Source organism: Copadichromis virginalis, linkage group LG14 (genome assembly GCF_057382275.1).
Source record: "Copadichromis virginalis isolate Kocher_CV1m ecotype Utaka linkage group LG14, C_Virginalis_male_GT1.1, whole genome shotgun sequence".
Lineage (NCBI taxonomy): Eukaryota > Metazoa > Chordata > Actinopteri > Cichliformes > Cichlidae > Copadichromis > Copadichromis virginalis.
The window spans coordinates 2,759,574-2,776,139 of record NC_140631.1 but is presented as its reverse complement, the minus strand read 5'-3'; the positions used below and the strand labels follow the sequence as shown (position 1 = coordinate 2,776,139).

The following is a 16,566-nucleotide window of genomic DNA, read 5'->3' as shown; positions in this document are numbered from 1 at the left end:
CAACGCGCGAATGCTACTATTAGGGAGATGCAAAGGGATCTCCAAAACATGGAGCAAAAGAATCAGGCTGTCACGGTTGTTAAAGAGTGGACTCAGGCGCGGAGCTCAGAAATAATGACAGTGCATTTATTTACAGTGCAGCAAGGTGACAACAGTTCAAATGTGCAACAATGGTGATAGTGCGTCCCTCCTTCCGTGTAAGCCCGTGCGTGCTAGTGAGTGCCCGTCTCTCCTCCAAGTGCTTCCTTAGTGTCCGTGAATCCTCCGTCAATCCCAGGCTTAGTGCAATACTCCAGCGCTGTCTGTCGCTCAGCCACACCATTAAGTAGCCCTGCTGAAGATGGTAGTTGATTGGCAGCAGCTGGTGGATTGACCGCGGGTGCGGCAGCTCCGGGCGAAAGCACTTCCGGGTCGGTACATTGTAAATAGCTGTACTTTGTGTGAAGTTGTTTTAATAAAACAAAAAAGAATAGTATATTTGTTTGTTTTTCTTTATTATAGATCTATTCACATGTACACAGCAATCACATAAAAATGAAATGCAAACTATTTACATCGCACCACACAGCTGTCATCAATCTTTAACCACAACATGAAACATTACAGGCTATTTAGAGCAGCACGTTGTTTCCAGAAGTATTTCCCAACAAGTTCAGGAAGGCACACTTTACGAAAGAAGTCTTGTGCTTGCTTTAAGCGCGGTTTCCAGAAATCCACAGCAGGGAAGACGCGAGTCACAGCAAGGTCTCTCTGTGTCCATGTAACGGAGCGGAAAGGCTGATTTTATTTCCAAGATGTTTTGTGTTTTTAAAAGGAAGGAGACCTTCCTAAAAACGGGCAGAGCAGTGGAGCCGCCAAGGGAAACACACAATTTAAACTGTAAGATTAAAAATATAATTTATTATATTTAAATAGTTAAAAATGTAAGATAAATTAAAACAACCTTGGCCAAGGGATAACACAATAAAAATCAATAAAACACAACATTAAAAGTCCAGTGGAATCCACCACAGCATAAAAGTCCCAGGGAGTTAAGAAATCCAGCGAAGTAAAAGGGAAACCCAGCGGAGTCCTCTCCTTCCTTTCCGCATTCGCGTCTTGATATGCTAGAGAAAGGGAGGAGCGGCAGTCACTATTCTTCCGGCAGTTTTTATTCAATAAAAGGGGATAAGTCAAAGACTTACCCCGGGTGGGCAGAGCTCTCAACTCCGCCCGCCGCTCTTAAAAACTGCAAAGCCACACAGCCGTCCCGTGCCTTCCGCTGGTGCTGTCTCCGCTCTCCCCGCTGGTACTGTCACTCTCTGCACTGGTGCCCTCTGCGCTGGTGCCCTGTGCGCTGGTACTGTCCGTTCTCCTAACGCCCAGCTCCACCAGCCCCTTCGGCTTGCAGGCGCTGCCGCCTGGCACCACTTACTCCTGGCCGTCTCTCAAGCCTCTCGGTCGAACCGCTTCCTTTGGTCTGCCAGGCCCTCTTATTGGCCTCTCTGGGATCTCTCGCAGGTGTGAACAGTTTATTATCAGGTAGGGGCGGAGTCTTTCCAGGACAGGTGTTCAATTTAAATAAGATAAAAACATGCAATAAAGCTCATACAAACAAACCCAATATACAATATTAAAATATTAAAACAGATAAAACATTGCAAAACATGCACAATAAAAACTCTAAATAACTTGTCCCGTTTCACCCCGTGACATCCACACAACGAGGTCACAGTGGCTGGCGCCCGTAACAAAGACTCAGCGTCTCTGTTGTGTAAACACGCCAGTGATTGGGGTAATGTGGGTGAGTGTGTAGTGTAGTTGGTGTAATAGTTTTCGACTCCACACAGTCACTGCTTTGCTGTGCTTCTGCAGCGTATCCAGTAATGGTGACAAATCCTCCAGCGTTGCAATAGGAAGCTGCTCTTAAGCGCAGAAAGAATTGTTTCCAGGGATTTCTATTTGTATCCAGCTTGGCGTGCAGGATCCTTTGTGTAATCTATGCTTACATATGTATTTTACACACAGACAATGTGAAAAATACAACACATTGCTATGGATTGATGCTGAAAGTGCTAATTGCACTAAAAAATTTAGCTGAAAAAAAAAAAAAACACCAACTAAATAGATAAGCATGTCTGTTAACAAAAAAACCCAAACGCTTTACCCAACTGGGGTTTTTCAACTACCTCAGGGACAAAGCTTTACCAAAATCTTCCAACTCAGACCCTGTGACAAGGTCTGTGAAAACCACGTTTTTATGCCTGAAATACTACAGTACTACACTCCCACCAGATGAGCTCATGCAGCCTGTCACGAACCGGGACATACAACCATGACAAAACAGGAGATGCACACACAATTTATTGTGTTATTAATTTAGATGAACTGTGCTAATATAGTATACCAAAATGAAAACAATAACTCAAATTTCAGATATTTGAGGTAGTGCTGAAAATAATGGTGCCAAATAAGGCAAGAAAAACATATTTTAAAGGTGAAATATAGAGGTAAAATCAAAAATAGTCAAGAACGGCCAATTATACCCTGGACCACAGAGGGTTAAATTTGAAAACGGTTTAAAAACAAACAAACATCCCCATTCTAAAATGTCATGTGACAATCTGATTCATAAAGAGTGATGATGTCACAAGGACATGTGATGATGTCACAAGGACATGCCTTTGATCCTTTGAAGTTTTTCTATAAATAGGGGTCAGGAGCAGCAAGTTTTAGTCAGTTTGTTCGCAGCCTTCAAACGTTCGACCAGAGATACATTTGAAAGTATTTGTAAACCTCTTCAGAGTCACTGTGCACAGGATTAAAAATGGATCCACGAGAACACCAACAAGGAATAAACAATTTTGCTGCCTCTCCTTCGAGGTCTGGCCGGCCACTCACTGCAAGAGGTAAGCCTGATATGACACGATCCATTGGTGCCTCATCAGTCCAAAGGACATTACAGGAAAACTCCGACCTACATGCAAAAATTAAACAAATTGAAGAAGAGAAGCTTCAACTGGAGGAGAAGTGCAGACAATTGGAAGCACGAAATCAAGAGCTGGAAAAACAACAGCAACGCCAGCCTTGCACAAAAATTATTAGTGAGGCCTGGGAAGTAATGTTTGGTAGAGCACGAGAGAAGATTTTGGTCCTGATGAAGGAAAACAAGACAAAGAGTGCTGAATTAAAAGAAACGTCTGCCCAGCTTCAACGCGCGAATGCTACTATTGGGGAGATGCAAAGGGATCTCCAAAACATGGAGCAAAAGAATCAGGCGCTCCAAGGAATGCTTGATGAAGCTATGGAACAAACTGCACAAATCCTCGGACAGAAAAAGGAAGGGGTCACACAAATGCAGGACCAACTCAAAGGCATAAAGAAAAAATACGAAGTGCTGAAAGTCAGGCTGGATGAAACAGAGTGCAAAAATAAAGAGCTTCTTCAAGAGAAAGAGCAACAGGAAGAAGAAAAAAAACGTATTCTCCAGGACTTGGAGAGAAGAAATGAGCAGTTAGAAAAGATACACGAGGAAAAACAACAGCAAAATACAGACAACCGCAATCTATTAAAAGAAATGGAGCAAAGATGCCAGAAACTTGAGAAGGAAGTTGAAGAAACAACCGATCAGCTGAGAACCCTCATCCTAGAGAAAAAAGTGGTCGTGGAAAAGCTCATGGAAAAGAAGAAAAAACGTTTCCGCTTCTTCTGGAGGAGGGACACTCCTGCTTTTTCTACTTTTTCTATTTTTTCTACTGCAGATGTCACCTCGTCTCCCTCCACCTCTGTTCCATCTTAATTTTCACCTCTCCTCTCCCCTTCTCTCCTAACACTTCTTCCCTCTCTCCTTCATCTTTTTTCACCCCAACCAGTCCCGGCAGTTGACTGCCCCTCGTGAGCCTGGTTCTGCCGGAAGTTTCTGCCCGTTTAAAGGCAGTTTTTCTTCCCCACTGTCGCCTAGTGCTTGCTCAGAGGGGATTGTTGGGGTTTTCTCTTTTCTTTTTTTTCCCTTCTTATTACCATTTTCCTTTATTTACCGATTTGTTTTGTTTACTTTTCTTTTACGTTGTTTCTTTATTTACTTGTTTAACTTTTTTTCAACTTATGTAATAAACTAATAAACCAATTGAATTTATCCTCTGCGTATTTTACATCTAATCTTTAAAGAATATTTCCAAAACATTTTCAAACATCACGATCTGTCTTTTGTTTGCTTGTTAAAACCCCGTAAATGGTGAAGTAAAAACCCTGTGATATGGTTTAAAACATCAAAATAGACTAAACAACTAGTCTAAAACCAAGAGACACTTAAATATTAAGTTAAACCTCTGGGGTCGCCGGACGCGTCGGCGCGTCAAAATCACATGACCAATTTAAGACGACACAGCTACAAGATGCACCGATTCAGAGGCTGTATCCCAATTCAGGGTCTGCAGCCTTAAAGGCCGCATTTTAAGGCCGATTACGTCACAGCGACGCGACGAAGGCCTAAAAATAAATGTTGGTTTCAGTTCTATGAAGCTTTGAGTATTTTGGATTAGTAGCACTGCTGTGTTTGTTGCATCATATTGCTGTAATTGTTTATATGCTTTATATATTCTGAGGTAAGTTGATCGATAGTGTTACGTCATATTCTATAAGGATGTTATGTGTTTGTGTACTTTCTGCCCAGTTTGACCCATTTAGCAGAAGCCAGCCTGGTTCCACTTGCCTCTTACCCGTGATTTCAGTGGAAATTTCAAATTCAGGATCTGACACACACTGTTTCATGTCCTACACAGTTCTTGCAAGTTCATAGAAATTTCTGTTCAATTAGAACCAAATATTTGAGTTGATGGTTGAAATTGTTGTTGTAATTTGTGTTTTAAATGTTTTTAGATTGATGTTTTGTTTCCTTTACAATATTGTAAAGGAAACAAAACATCAATCAAAAAACTGTCCTCTTTTTCTTTTTTTTTTTTATTTGGGCTACTTAAATTTATTTTGGGCTACCAAAAACTGAAGAGTGCCTGCCCAAAGGGTAAGTTTCATGTTGGACTCATGGTTCTTTGTTAGTCCAGTTTAGGACAATGTCTCTGACGTATGTATCATATCAAATATATGTCATATCAAAACAACCCCACACCTGCAGTTGTTTCAGTTTTTCACAGGTGTTTCCTGTCAGCCGGTCAACCTCACTCAGGTGGACATCCATATCAGCCAACCAAACGACAAGCTCCTCCCTCTGTGCTTCAAATCCCTCCCACTCTGAGACCAGGAGCTGAGAGAGAGAAAACAAGGGTCAATTATAAAGAAGAGCGAAAAGTGAAACCTCCTGAGAAGGTCTGACTCGCATACCTGCAGTCGACCTATGATTGGCGTTCACGTCATCCCAGCGGCGGCCGCACTCCCTCGCCACTGCCAGCAGCCAAGTCTGCAGGGTGCCCTGGAAGAGCAGAGTTAATGTTCGACTCCTCACATCTCCAATGGTTGTACACGTTGTCATTAACGTGGCTTCACTCCACATCAGCCGCTTTGCTAAAACACCGGTGTCAGCACATAAGGACGCTGTCAGCCTGTCAGCTACGTTGATTAGCTGCGTATATACGAATGTGAATCGCATCATTGGCTGGACTGTGGGATAAGGTGGCCTCGTTCTGATCCCATACGGGAGCAGCCAGTCACTCACTGACTAACACTGCAAAATAGAATTGTTAAAGTATTAATTTTAATTTCAATTCAGGTCAGAATTTTTTTCCGTGCGCAACGCAAATTTTCTGTGCGCAGAGACCGTGCCAGCAGTGCGCAATTGCGCACGCGTGCAGCTTAGAGGGAACATTGCACTGTAGGGATGTTTTCGGCAGCAGGAACTGGGAAATGACTCAAGGATGAGGGAAAGAGCAATGCAGCACCATACGTAAACATCCTTGATGATAACTTGCTCAAGGGCACTATAACAGGACAGTGATGCTAAGCACACAGTTAAGATAACAAAGGAATAAATGGTATATGCCACATTTCTCTAGAAGGCTCTGCTGTTTTTCCTGCAGCAGCACGCAGCTGTCCGAGCGGACGTTTGAACAGTGGAGAAGTTCCCACGTGAAGAACGACGAACAAAGTGCCAGCCACTGCAGCACCATGCTGCCTTTCCAATACAGTTACATTAGCAGATAATTTCCTTTTCTCGGGATGTAACGGCCACTAAACACTTTGCACACACAACACATTTACAGTAAACACTGCACACATTTGCTTTATTAGATTTTTACAGTAACGTTGCATTTTAAGCCTTTTAAATGGTCAAATAAAGTATATAAATATATTTCAAATGCATTTTATCTAACCATCAAAGTCTTAAGTCTCACAGATTTCCCTTTGGTAAACAGTCTTTCTGGGGGAATAACAGCAATGACAATGCAGGTGTTCAAGTACTGCTGACATTCCAAAGACTTCCTGTCCCCTCTAAATGACAAAAGCATTATTCCACAGTGTCAAGGTAACAGGATGAGCCTCATCTGCCAAATGCAAAATCAAATGTGATTTAAAAAGAGAAATCGAGCTCTTAGTTTCTTCCAGGTGCTCGATGTGTGTCCATATGCACCACACCTGCAGAGAAAACATCTGTGAGAGAGTTCTCCAGTGGACCGTTTGGGTTCATGTTTCAGACACATGAGCGTTTGCCACATAACCTCAGCTGACAGAGCCAGCACTCGGCCTGCAACCAGCAGCAACATCCCCACATGCTGGATCCACAGAGGCAGCTCCAACCAGTGGGACAGCCCTCCCACTGGCATGGATACAGCCACACAGGGAGGCAAGCCGCCCACCACCCAAACTCCCAGAGGTGTCCGAAACCCCGGCAGCAAGACATTTATGTGGAGCTGTGTACCAGCACTAGCTCAAACACGTTGGCAGGAGGATTACCGTTTGCCATGACAGCCTGTACGAGTGGGGGGCTGCTGCTGAAGCTGTTCTTCCACTGCGCCCCCGGGTGTTGTGGTTATCCATGAACACACACCACTCCAGTGCAGACACCATCCAACCCCACAGCAATTCAATGCACCACCGCTGTTAGTGTGGCACAAATGTTAAGGCGGTGTTGAATTCTCCCAATTCTTTGAATCTTTGGGCTGAAGGAGGGACAATACTCGGTGTATAAATGCTCAATCAACAATCATTTATTTCCATACAATTCAACAGTCAGAGCATTACAACGTCCGGACGGGAGAGATGCTACCAGAGGGTCAGGCACATGTCTCAAAATGGTGACGGGTTGCTCAGCTTTTTATAGTCTCTAGTGGCCCCCAGCTAGTCGTAAAAGCCAAAACATCACATTTTTTCTCTGTTACAGCGCCTAAGTTATGACCTCGGCAGTTGTTTCTCTGCTTTCTGTAAGGTGGGGGTGTGGAATGTGGTCTATCTATCTCCCCTGTCTTTAGACACAGAGTCTCCTGCTTACAACCTTCTCTTCATGATTCAACAATTAAGCATGTCAAGAAAACAGTGTAACACATTCCCAGCAGATCAAGGATACAGAGTGATGCACATTTATCTAATGAACTAATATGTGAATATGTTCTGTTAACTCAAAAGTATAATGAGAACTAAACTACATACAGCTCACACACTCTATATTAAAGGGTATAATGTGATCTACAGCAGTATTCTAATTCAACTACCTTGATTACATATATAAGGTAACATATAATAACAGAATAATCTAATATTGATTACCGTTTGCCATGACAGCCTGTACGAGTGGGGGGCTGCTGCTGAAGCTGTTCTTCCACTGCGCCCCCGGGTGTTGTGGTTATCCATGAACACACACCACTCCAGTGCAGACACCATCCAACCCCACAGCAATTCAATGCACCACCGCTGTTAGTGTGGCACAAATGTTAAGGCGGCAAAGAACTGCAGAGTTTTTCTGATTCCTCTCGTGTTTTTGTGATTCATCTGCCCCCCCCCTCTCATTTCCCCCCATTCATAAGCTCCTCCTCCAAGTACTCCTCCCATCTTCAAAATACTCTCTCCCTCTCTGTCCTTCTGCACGTCCTTTTCAGCTTAATGTCTCTGTTGGTTGTTTTCTCCTTCCTCAGTCTCCACCTTCACAACTCATAATACGCCTTTACTTCACCTCGCTGCTTATCCCACTTTACTTTTGAATACTTCCTCATCCCACCACCAAGCCTCCTTGTTCCATTTCCTCTGTGCAGAGGCTGCCCCGAACACCTCCTCAGCAGGTTGATTACGGCTTTAGTCACCAATACCTCATCTCAAGTCTTTCCTGACTTCTGCACAACATTTTTTGCTGGTATTTAAGTACAGCCTCGTTTTCATCGCCTTGTGCATGTGTGATGATGTGCTTCAAACGTAAGACCTTAAGCAGCAGACTCCACAGCATGCCTCTGCCCAGGTTATCGACAGCTACATCCAGCCATGCTGCAAACCTGGAGGTCAGGCCCAGCCTCCTTGCCAGCCAGCCGTCCACTGCTGCACAGAGAACAGTGGGGCTTAGATGGGATTAAACAGTTCTTATCTGCACTAAGAACAGTGTGAAGCTCATATTCAAGCAGCCCATGCAGACAGTTCTTACTTGTCATATGGAAAACACAAGTGATAAAAACTTCATCAAAGCTTAATGGACTCCGCCATAATATATTATTGCTTATAGATAAAAAGCTGGTGTCAAAACATCATCACCAGGACCCTGAATTCACCCGCAATGTACATCAGGACAAAACATGGACTCACAAAGACCAGCACCTTACTAATACCTTAATAATGCTTAATAGTGCAGCATTGTTATAAAGTGCTACACTTATTTCCTGAACGTTTACATTAGTCACACATCACTGTCAACATTATATTCAAACAGACCATTTATACTATCATATATAACTCACTGTAGCTAATTCATTTCTACGTTACTCCCTTCCTTCTTTGGTTATTTCAGCACTACCTGCACAGTTACGTTGTTACATTATCTGTGCAAAATCGACAAAAATCTGTTTCTTCAGTTATTTATAAAGATCTGTTCAGGGTTTACGGATGGGTGACAAATTAAAGGAAAACTTAGCAAAGTCTCTTAGTACAGTTTTAGGATTAAAATAGGAGCTTCCATGCTCTGTGAGAAAAGAAGGAGGACAAATCAGGCCTGATTGTTTAAGACCTTGTATGTGAGGAGCAGGATTTTGAATTCTGGATTTAACAGGAAGCCAAAACAGGAGAAATCTGCTCTCTCTTTCTAGTCCCTGTCAGGACTCTTGCTGCAGCATTTTGGATCAGCTGAAGGCTTTTCAGGGAGTTTTTAGGACTTCCTGATAATAATGAATTACAGTCGTCCAGCCTGGAAGTAATAAATGCATGAACTAGTTTTTCAGCGTCACTCTGAGACAGGATATTTCTAACTTTAGAGATGTTGCACAAATGGAAGAAAGCAGTCTGACATATTTGTTTAATATGTGCGTTGAAGGACATGTCCTGGTCAAAAATGACTCCAAGGTTCCTCACAGCGTTACTGGAGGCCAAGGTAATGCCATCCAGAGTAAGAATCTGCTTAGATACCATATTTCTAGGCTCTTCAGGGCCGAGTACAATAACCTCAGTTTGATCTGAATTAAGAAGCAGAAAGTTAGCGGCCATCCAGGTCTTTATGTCTTTAAGACATTCCTGCAGTTTAACTCATTGGTGTGTGTTATCTGGCTTCATGGACAGATAGAGCTGGGTGTCATCTGCATAGCAGTGTAAATGTATGCTATGTCTTCTAATGATACTGCCTAAGGGAAGCATGTATAATGTAAACAGAATTGGTCCTAGCACTGAACCCTGTGGAACTCCATAATTAACCTCAGTGTGTGAAGAGGACTCTCCATTTACATGCACAAACTGGAGTCTATTAGATAGATATGATACAAACCACTGCAGCACAGTACCTGTAATACCTACAGCATGTTCTAATCGCTCTAATAGGATATTATGGTCGACAGTATCGAACGCTGCACTAAGGTCTAGCAGGACAAGCACAGACATGAGTCCACTGTCAGAGGCCATAGAAGGATCCTTTTAAATAGTCCAGAGTATGTGAAGCATTGTGGGTTAATTTATTATTAAACTGAGGCAGATAAAGTGCTTGAAGTTTACAGAATAAAGCGCTGTATGGTTAAAGGTAACTTTGAGTCTAAAGTGCCTTATGTGGTCAGTAAGACCTAAAAAAAGTATTTTAAATAGTCTTGAAATGCCCCTCTTCACATATGGTACATGTATGATCAACTGCATATACCTGCTTAGGAGAAATGCAGAAATTATTCAAGTTATTTTCAGCAAAGTCATTCAAAAGTTGTGCTCACAGATCCAGCGAGCTAAGCAGAGGGTGCATTACCATCAAGAGATACACGCAGTGAGTAAAGAGGGAGAAACACTACTGGTAAGCAGCCCATGCAGCAAACACCAGCCAATCCTGATGTATCCTGAAAAACACAGAGACATGACAAACTGAGACTCACACAGTACTTGATACACTTAAGGCCAGCTCACAATTTCTACACATTTTTCAAGTGTGGTCATTCTGCTTCAGCAGCTTCCCAACACACCGAAATGCTCCAGCAGGCAACAAGCTGCTTTATGTTCACAGCACCAGTTAAGTGACTCGTTATACAAACACACAGCAATGTAACACAACTGAGTGTTTCTCACCAACTATATTCGGCCAGTAAAGCAGTAAATTGGTCATGTGATTTTGACGCGCCGACGTGTCCGGCGACCCCAGAGGTTTAACTTAATATTTAAGTGTCTCTTGGTTTTAGACTAGTTGTTTAGTCTATTTTGATGTTTTAAACCATATCACAGGGTTTTTACTTCACCATTTACGGGGTTTTAACAAGCAAACAAAAGACAGATCGTGATGTTTGAAAATGTTTTGGAAATATTCTTTAAAGATTAGATGTAAAATACGCAGAGGATAAATTCAATTGGTTTATTAGTTTATTACATAAGTTGAAAAAAAGTTAAACAAGTAAATAAAGAAACAACGTAAAAGAAAAGTAAACAAAACAAATCGGTAAATAAAGGAAAATGGTAATAAGAAGGGAAAAAAAAGAAAAGAGAAAACCCCAACAATCCCCTCTGAGCAAGCACTAGGCGACAGTGGGGAAGAAAAACTGCCTTTAAACGGGCAGAAACTTCCGGCAGAACCAGGCTCACGAGGGGCAGTCAACTGCCGGGACTGGTTGGGGTGAAAAAAGATGAAGGAGAGAGGGAAGAAGTGTTAGGAGAGAAGGGGAGAGGTGAGGTGAAAATTAAGATGGAACAGAGGTGGAGGGAGACGAGGTGACATCTGCAGTAGAAAAAATAGAAAAAGTAGAAAAAGCAGGAGTGTCCCTCCTCCAGAAGAAGCGGAAACGTTTTTTCTTCTTTTCCATGAGCTTTTCCACGACCACTTTTTTCTCTAGGATGAGGGTTCTCAGCTGATCGGTTGTTTCTTCAACTTCCTTCTCAAGTTTCTGGCATCTTTGCTCCATTTCTTTTAATAGATTGCGGTTGTCTGTATTTTGCTGTTGTTTTTCCTCGTGCATCTTTTCTAACTGCTCATTTCTTCTCTCCAAGTCCTGGAGAATACGTTTTTTTTCTTCTTCCTGTTGCTCTTTCTCTTGAAGAAGCTCTTTATTTTTGCACTCTGTTTCATCCAGCCTGACTTTCAGCACTTCGTATTTTTTCTTTATGCCTTTGAGTTGGTCCTGCATTTGTGTGACCCCTTCCTTTTTCTGTCCGAGGATTTGTGCAGTTTGTTCCATAGCTTCATCAAGCATTCCTTGGAGCGCCTGATTCTTTTGCTCCATGTTTTGGAGATCCCTTTGCATCTCCCCAATAGTAGCATTCGCGCGTTGAAGCTGGGCAGACGTTTCTTTTAATTCAGCACTCTTTGTCTTGTTTTCCTTCATCAGGACCAAAATCTTCTCTCGTGCTCTACCAAACATTACTTCCCAGGCCTCACTAATAATTTTTGTGCAAGGCTGGCGTTGCTGTTGTTTTTCCAGCTCTTGATTTCGTGCTTCCAATTGTCTGCACTTCTCCTCCAGTTGAAGCTTCTCTTCTTCAATTTGTTTAATTTTTGCATGTAGGTCGGAGTTTTCCTGTAATGTCCTTTGGACTGATGAGGCACCAATGGATCGTGTCATATCAGGCTTACCTCTTGCAGTGAGTGGCCGGCCAGACCTCGAAGGAGAGGCAGCAAAATTGTTTATTCCTTGTTGGTGTTCTCGTGGATCCATTTTTAATCCTGTGCACAGTGACTCTGAAGAGGTTTACAAATACTTTCAAATGTATCTCTGGTCGAACGTTTGAAGGCTGCGAACAAACTGACTAAAACTTGCTGCTCCTGACCCCTATTTATAGAAAAACTTCAAAGGATCAAAGGCATGTCCTTGTGACATCATCACATGTCCTTGTGACATCATCACTCTTTATGAATCAGATTGTCACATGACATTTTAGAATGGGGATGTTTGTTTGTTTTTAAACCGTTTTCAAATTTAACCCTCTGTGGTCCAGGGTAGAATTGGCCGTTCTTGACTATTTTTGATTTTACCTCTATATTTCACCTTTAAAATATGTTTTTCTTGCCTTATTTGGCACCATTATTTTCAGCACTACCTCAAATATCTGAAATTTGAGTTATTGTTTTCATTTTGGTATACTATATTAGCACAGTTCATCTAAATTAATAACACAATAAATTGTGTGTGCATCTCCTGTTTTGTCATGGTTGTATGTCCCGGTTCGTGACAGGCTGCATGAGCTCATCTGGTGGGAGTGTAGTACTGTAGTATTTCAGGCATAAAAACGTGGTTTTCACAGACCTTGTCACAGGGTCTGAGTTGGAAGATTTTGGTAAAGCTTTGTCCCTGAGGTAGTTGAAAAACCCCAGTTGGGTAAAGCGTTTGGGTTTTTTTGTTAACAGACATGCTTATCTATTTAGTTGGTGTTTTTTTTTTTTTTCAGCTAAATTTTTTAGTGCAATTAGCACTTTCAGCATCAATCCATAGCAATGTGTTGTATTTTTCACATTGTCTGTGTGTAAAATACATATGTAAGCATAGATTACACAAAGGATCCTGCACGCCAAGCTGGATACAAATAGAAATCCCTGGAAACAATTCTTTCTGCGCTTAAGAGCAGCTTCCTATTGCAACGCTGGAGGATTTGTCACCATTACTGGATACGCTGCAGAAGCACAGCAAAGCAGTGACTGTGTGGAGTCGAAAACTATTACACCAACTACACTACACACTCACCCACATTACCCCAATCACTGGCGTGTTTACACAACAGAGACGCTGAGTCTTTGTTACGGGCGCCAGCCACTGTGACCTCGTTGTGTGGATGTCACGGGGTGAAACGGGACAAGTTATTTAGAGTTTTTATTGTGCATGTTTTGCAATGTTTTATCTGTTTTAATATTTTAATATTGTATATTGGGTTTGTTTGTATGAGCTTTATTGCATGTTTTTATCTTATTTAAATTGAACACCTGTCCTGGAAAGACTCCGCCCCTACCTGATAATAAACTGTTCACACCTGCGAGAGATCCCAGAGAGGCCAATAAGAGGGCCTGGCAGACCAAAGGAAGCGGTTCGACCGAGAGGCTTGAGAGACGGCCAGGAGTAAGTGGTGCCAGGCGGCAGCGCCTGCAAGCCGAAGGGGCTGGTGGAGCTGGGCGTTAGGAGAACGGACAGTACCAGCGCACAGGGCACCAGCGCAGAGGGCACCAGTGCAGAGAGTGACAGTACCAGCGGGGAGAGCGGAGACAGCACCAGCGGAAGGCACGGGACGGCTGTGTGGCTTTGCAGTTTTTAAGAGCGGCGGGCGGAGTTGAGAGCTCTGCCCACCCGGGGTAAGTCTTTGACTTATCCCCTTTTATTGAATAAAAACTGCCGGAAGAATAGTGACTGCCGCTCCTCCCTTTCTCTAGCATATCAAGACGCGAATGCGGAAAGGAAGGAGAGGACTCCGCTGGGTTTCCCTTTTACTTCGCTGGATTTCTTAACTCCCTGGGACTTTTATGCTGTGGTGGATTCCACTGGACTTTTAATGTTGTGTTTTATTGATTTTTATTGTGTTATCCCTTGGCCAAGGTTGTTTTAATTTATCTTACATTTTTAACTATTTAAATATAATAAATTATATTTTTAATCTTACAGTTTAAATTGTGTGTTTCCCTTGGCGGCTCCACTGCTCTGCCCGTTTTTAGGAAGGTCTCCTTCCTTTTAAAAACACAAAACATCTTGGAAATAAAATCAGCCTTTCCGCTCCGTTACATGGACACAGAGAGACCTTGCTGTGACTCGCGTCTTCCCTGCTGTGGATTTCTGGAAACCGCGCTTAAAGCAAGCACAAGACTTCTTTCGTAAAGTGTGCCTTCCTGAACTTGTTGGGAAATACTTCTGGAAACAACGTGCTGCTCTAAATAGCCTGTAATGTTTCATGTTGTGGTTAAAGATTGATGACAGCTGTGTGGTGCGATGTAAATAGTTTGCATTTCATTTTTATGTGATTGCTGTGTACATGTGAATAGATCTATAATAAAGAAAAACAAACAAATATACTATTCTTTTTTGTTTTATTAAAACAACTTCACACAAAGTACAGCTATTTACAATGTACCGACCCGGAAGTGCTTTCGCCCGGAGCTGCCGCACCCGCGGTCAATCCACCAGCTGCTGCCAATCAACTACCATCTTCAGCAGGGCTACTTAATGGTGTGGCTGAGCGACAGACAGCGCTGGAGTATTGCACTAAGCCTGGGATTGACGGAGGATTCACGGACACTAAGGAAGCTGTTAGGTATTTTGATACCATAGTAGCATTTACAGGATATTGTTTTATACAGGAAAACTGTTACTCAATAAGGCCCAACTACTAGTTGTTTTTCTCTTTCTCTGTGACCCAAGAATTAATGTGTAGGACTCACAAGCTGGTACCCCAAGGTCGAAAACACCACAGAGATGAGACCACTTCCTTACTCCCATCCTCCCTTTTTCTTTATCTCCTGGAAAAGGCTCGTTAAAGGCTAGGTGGTTTGTTTCAGAATTCACTAATGAAAGAACTCTGTATTTTATGTCTAGGAGTGTATTTTGCTGGGATGATCATAAATTATAGCTGAACTGATAAACTACACAAGGGATACTTTGTTCACAAGGCAGGAAGACGTTTCCTTATTTGGTCTGTACCGGTTTGAACTGGGAAAGCTGACACACGAACCTTTTTTTTCATCTATATAAACTGCTGTGTATCAAATAAACCTTTGAGTCGATTTGGGAAGACAACCTGAAGCAGTCTGTGTTTCCTTGTTCTCCCAAGCTGCTCCCGACGTCGTAACTAACCCAGCTGAATGGCATACCTGAGTGTTACTTTAAATAATTAGGAATCTTAGAAGGAAAGGACAGAACTCTGCTTATCGCTCACGCCACGGAGGAAACCCGGGAAGGCAATTTCCTTCAGAAGCACTTGGAGGAGAGACGGGCACTCACTAGCACGCACGGGCTTACACGGAAGGAGGGACGCACTATCACCATTGTTGCACATTTGAACTGTTGTCACCTTGCTGCACTGTAAATAAATGCACTGTCATTATTTCTGAGCTCCGCGCCTGAGTCCACTCTTTAACAACCGTGACAGCCTGATTCTTTTGCTCCATGTTTTGGAGATCCCTTTGCATCTCCCTAATAGTAGCATTCGCGCGTTGAAGCTGGGCAGACGGTTCTTTTAATTCAGCACTCTTTGTCTTGTTTTCCTTCATCAGGAACAAAATCTTCTGTCGTGCTTCACCAAACTTTCCTCTACCAACAGGCAGGATTAATCCATGCATTTATGTTGTTCACATTAAATTCTGATCCTGCCGTTCAAATGTCCTGCTGAAATCAAGACTTGCCAGACAAGGCAGCATTGTCCACACTTCTCGTGTCCAATTCTGGTGTGATACATTCTTTAATTAAAAATGATCAGCTATGGATATAAAATTATACCAGTTGGAGGGAGAGGGGTTCAGTTGGACATCAGTGAGCACCTTACCAAAGCTGAAAGAAGATGGTTTATGCAGCAAAAAAGTATATAGTGGCGCTATATTCAGGCTATATTCAATTTGGATTCTTGCCCTATGGTTATGTGATGTGCTGGGGGTGAAGGAAGCCTAAACATTTCGAGAACCACTGTATTATATGGGACACACACAGTGTTGGGGAGTAACGGAATACATGTGCCGCCGTTACGTATTTAAAATACAAAATATGAGTAACTGTATTCCGTTACAGTTACCGTTTAAAAAGGTGGTATTCAGGATACAGTTACTTTGTTGAAATAAATGGATTACACTGCGGTACTTTCCTGTTTCATGTTGTCGCGGGTCAGGACTGTTTGGTTTTGTTTGACAGCTACGTGCTGTTGTTCCAGGCGGCAGCGTTACGGTTGCCATGGTTACAGGGCGACGCGCTCTCTCTCTCTCTGCGCCTGCGTGTTTCTTGGGTGACAGAGCGCCTTTTCGTTAAGTAAAGCAGAACTTGGAGCCCCATCTTCGGTTAAAGCCAAAGTCTCGTTGCAAAAATTACAACCTCT

The 16,566-nt window shown here is 42.7% G+C and overlaps 1 protein-coding gene and 1 long non-coding RNA gene across 2 annotated transcripts; both read right to left on the bottom strand.

Moving 5' to 3' along the window:
* Window positions 1-880: 880 nt before the first annotated feature.
* LOC146693220 (uncharacterized) lies at window positions 881-6,326 on the bottom strand. The gene is made up of 3 exons (XR_014923928.1): window positions 5,317-6,326; window positions 5,105-5,239; window positions 881-1,534 (listed from the first exon to the last, which is right to left on the bottom strand). It is a non-coding gene; the product is annotated as an uncharacterized LOC146693220 (long non-coding RNA).
* A 159-nt stretch (window positions 6,327-6,485) lies between these two features.
* LOC146693219 (uncharacterized) lies at window positions 6,486-11,816 on the bottom strand. Its single transcript, XM_085429786.1, is given in 9 exon segments — window positions 6,486-6,739; window positions 6,742-6,776; window positions 6,778-6,815; window positions 7,694-7,752; window positions 7,755-7,836; window positions 8,339-8,451; window positions 10,340-10,381; window positions 10,384-10,427; window positions 11,632-11,816. Coding segments are annotated over 9 exon segments (849 nt in total). The 3' UTR covers window positions 6,486-6,488.
* Between the last annotated feature and the right edge of the window lie 4,750 nt (window positions 11,817-16,566).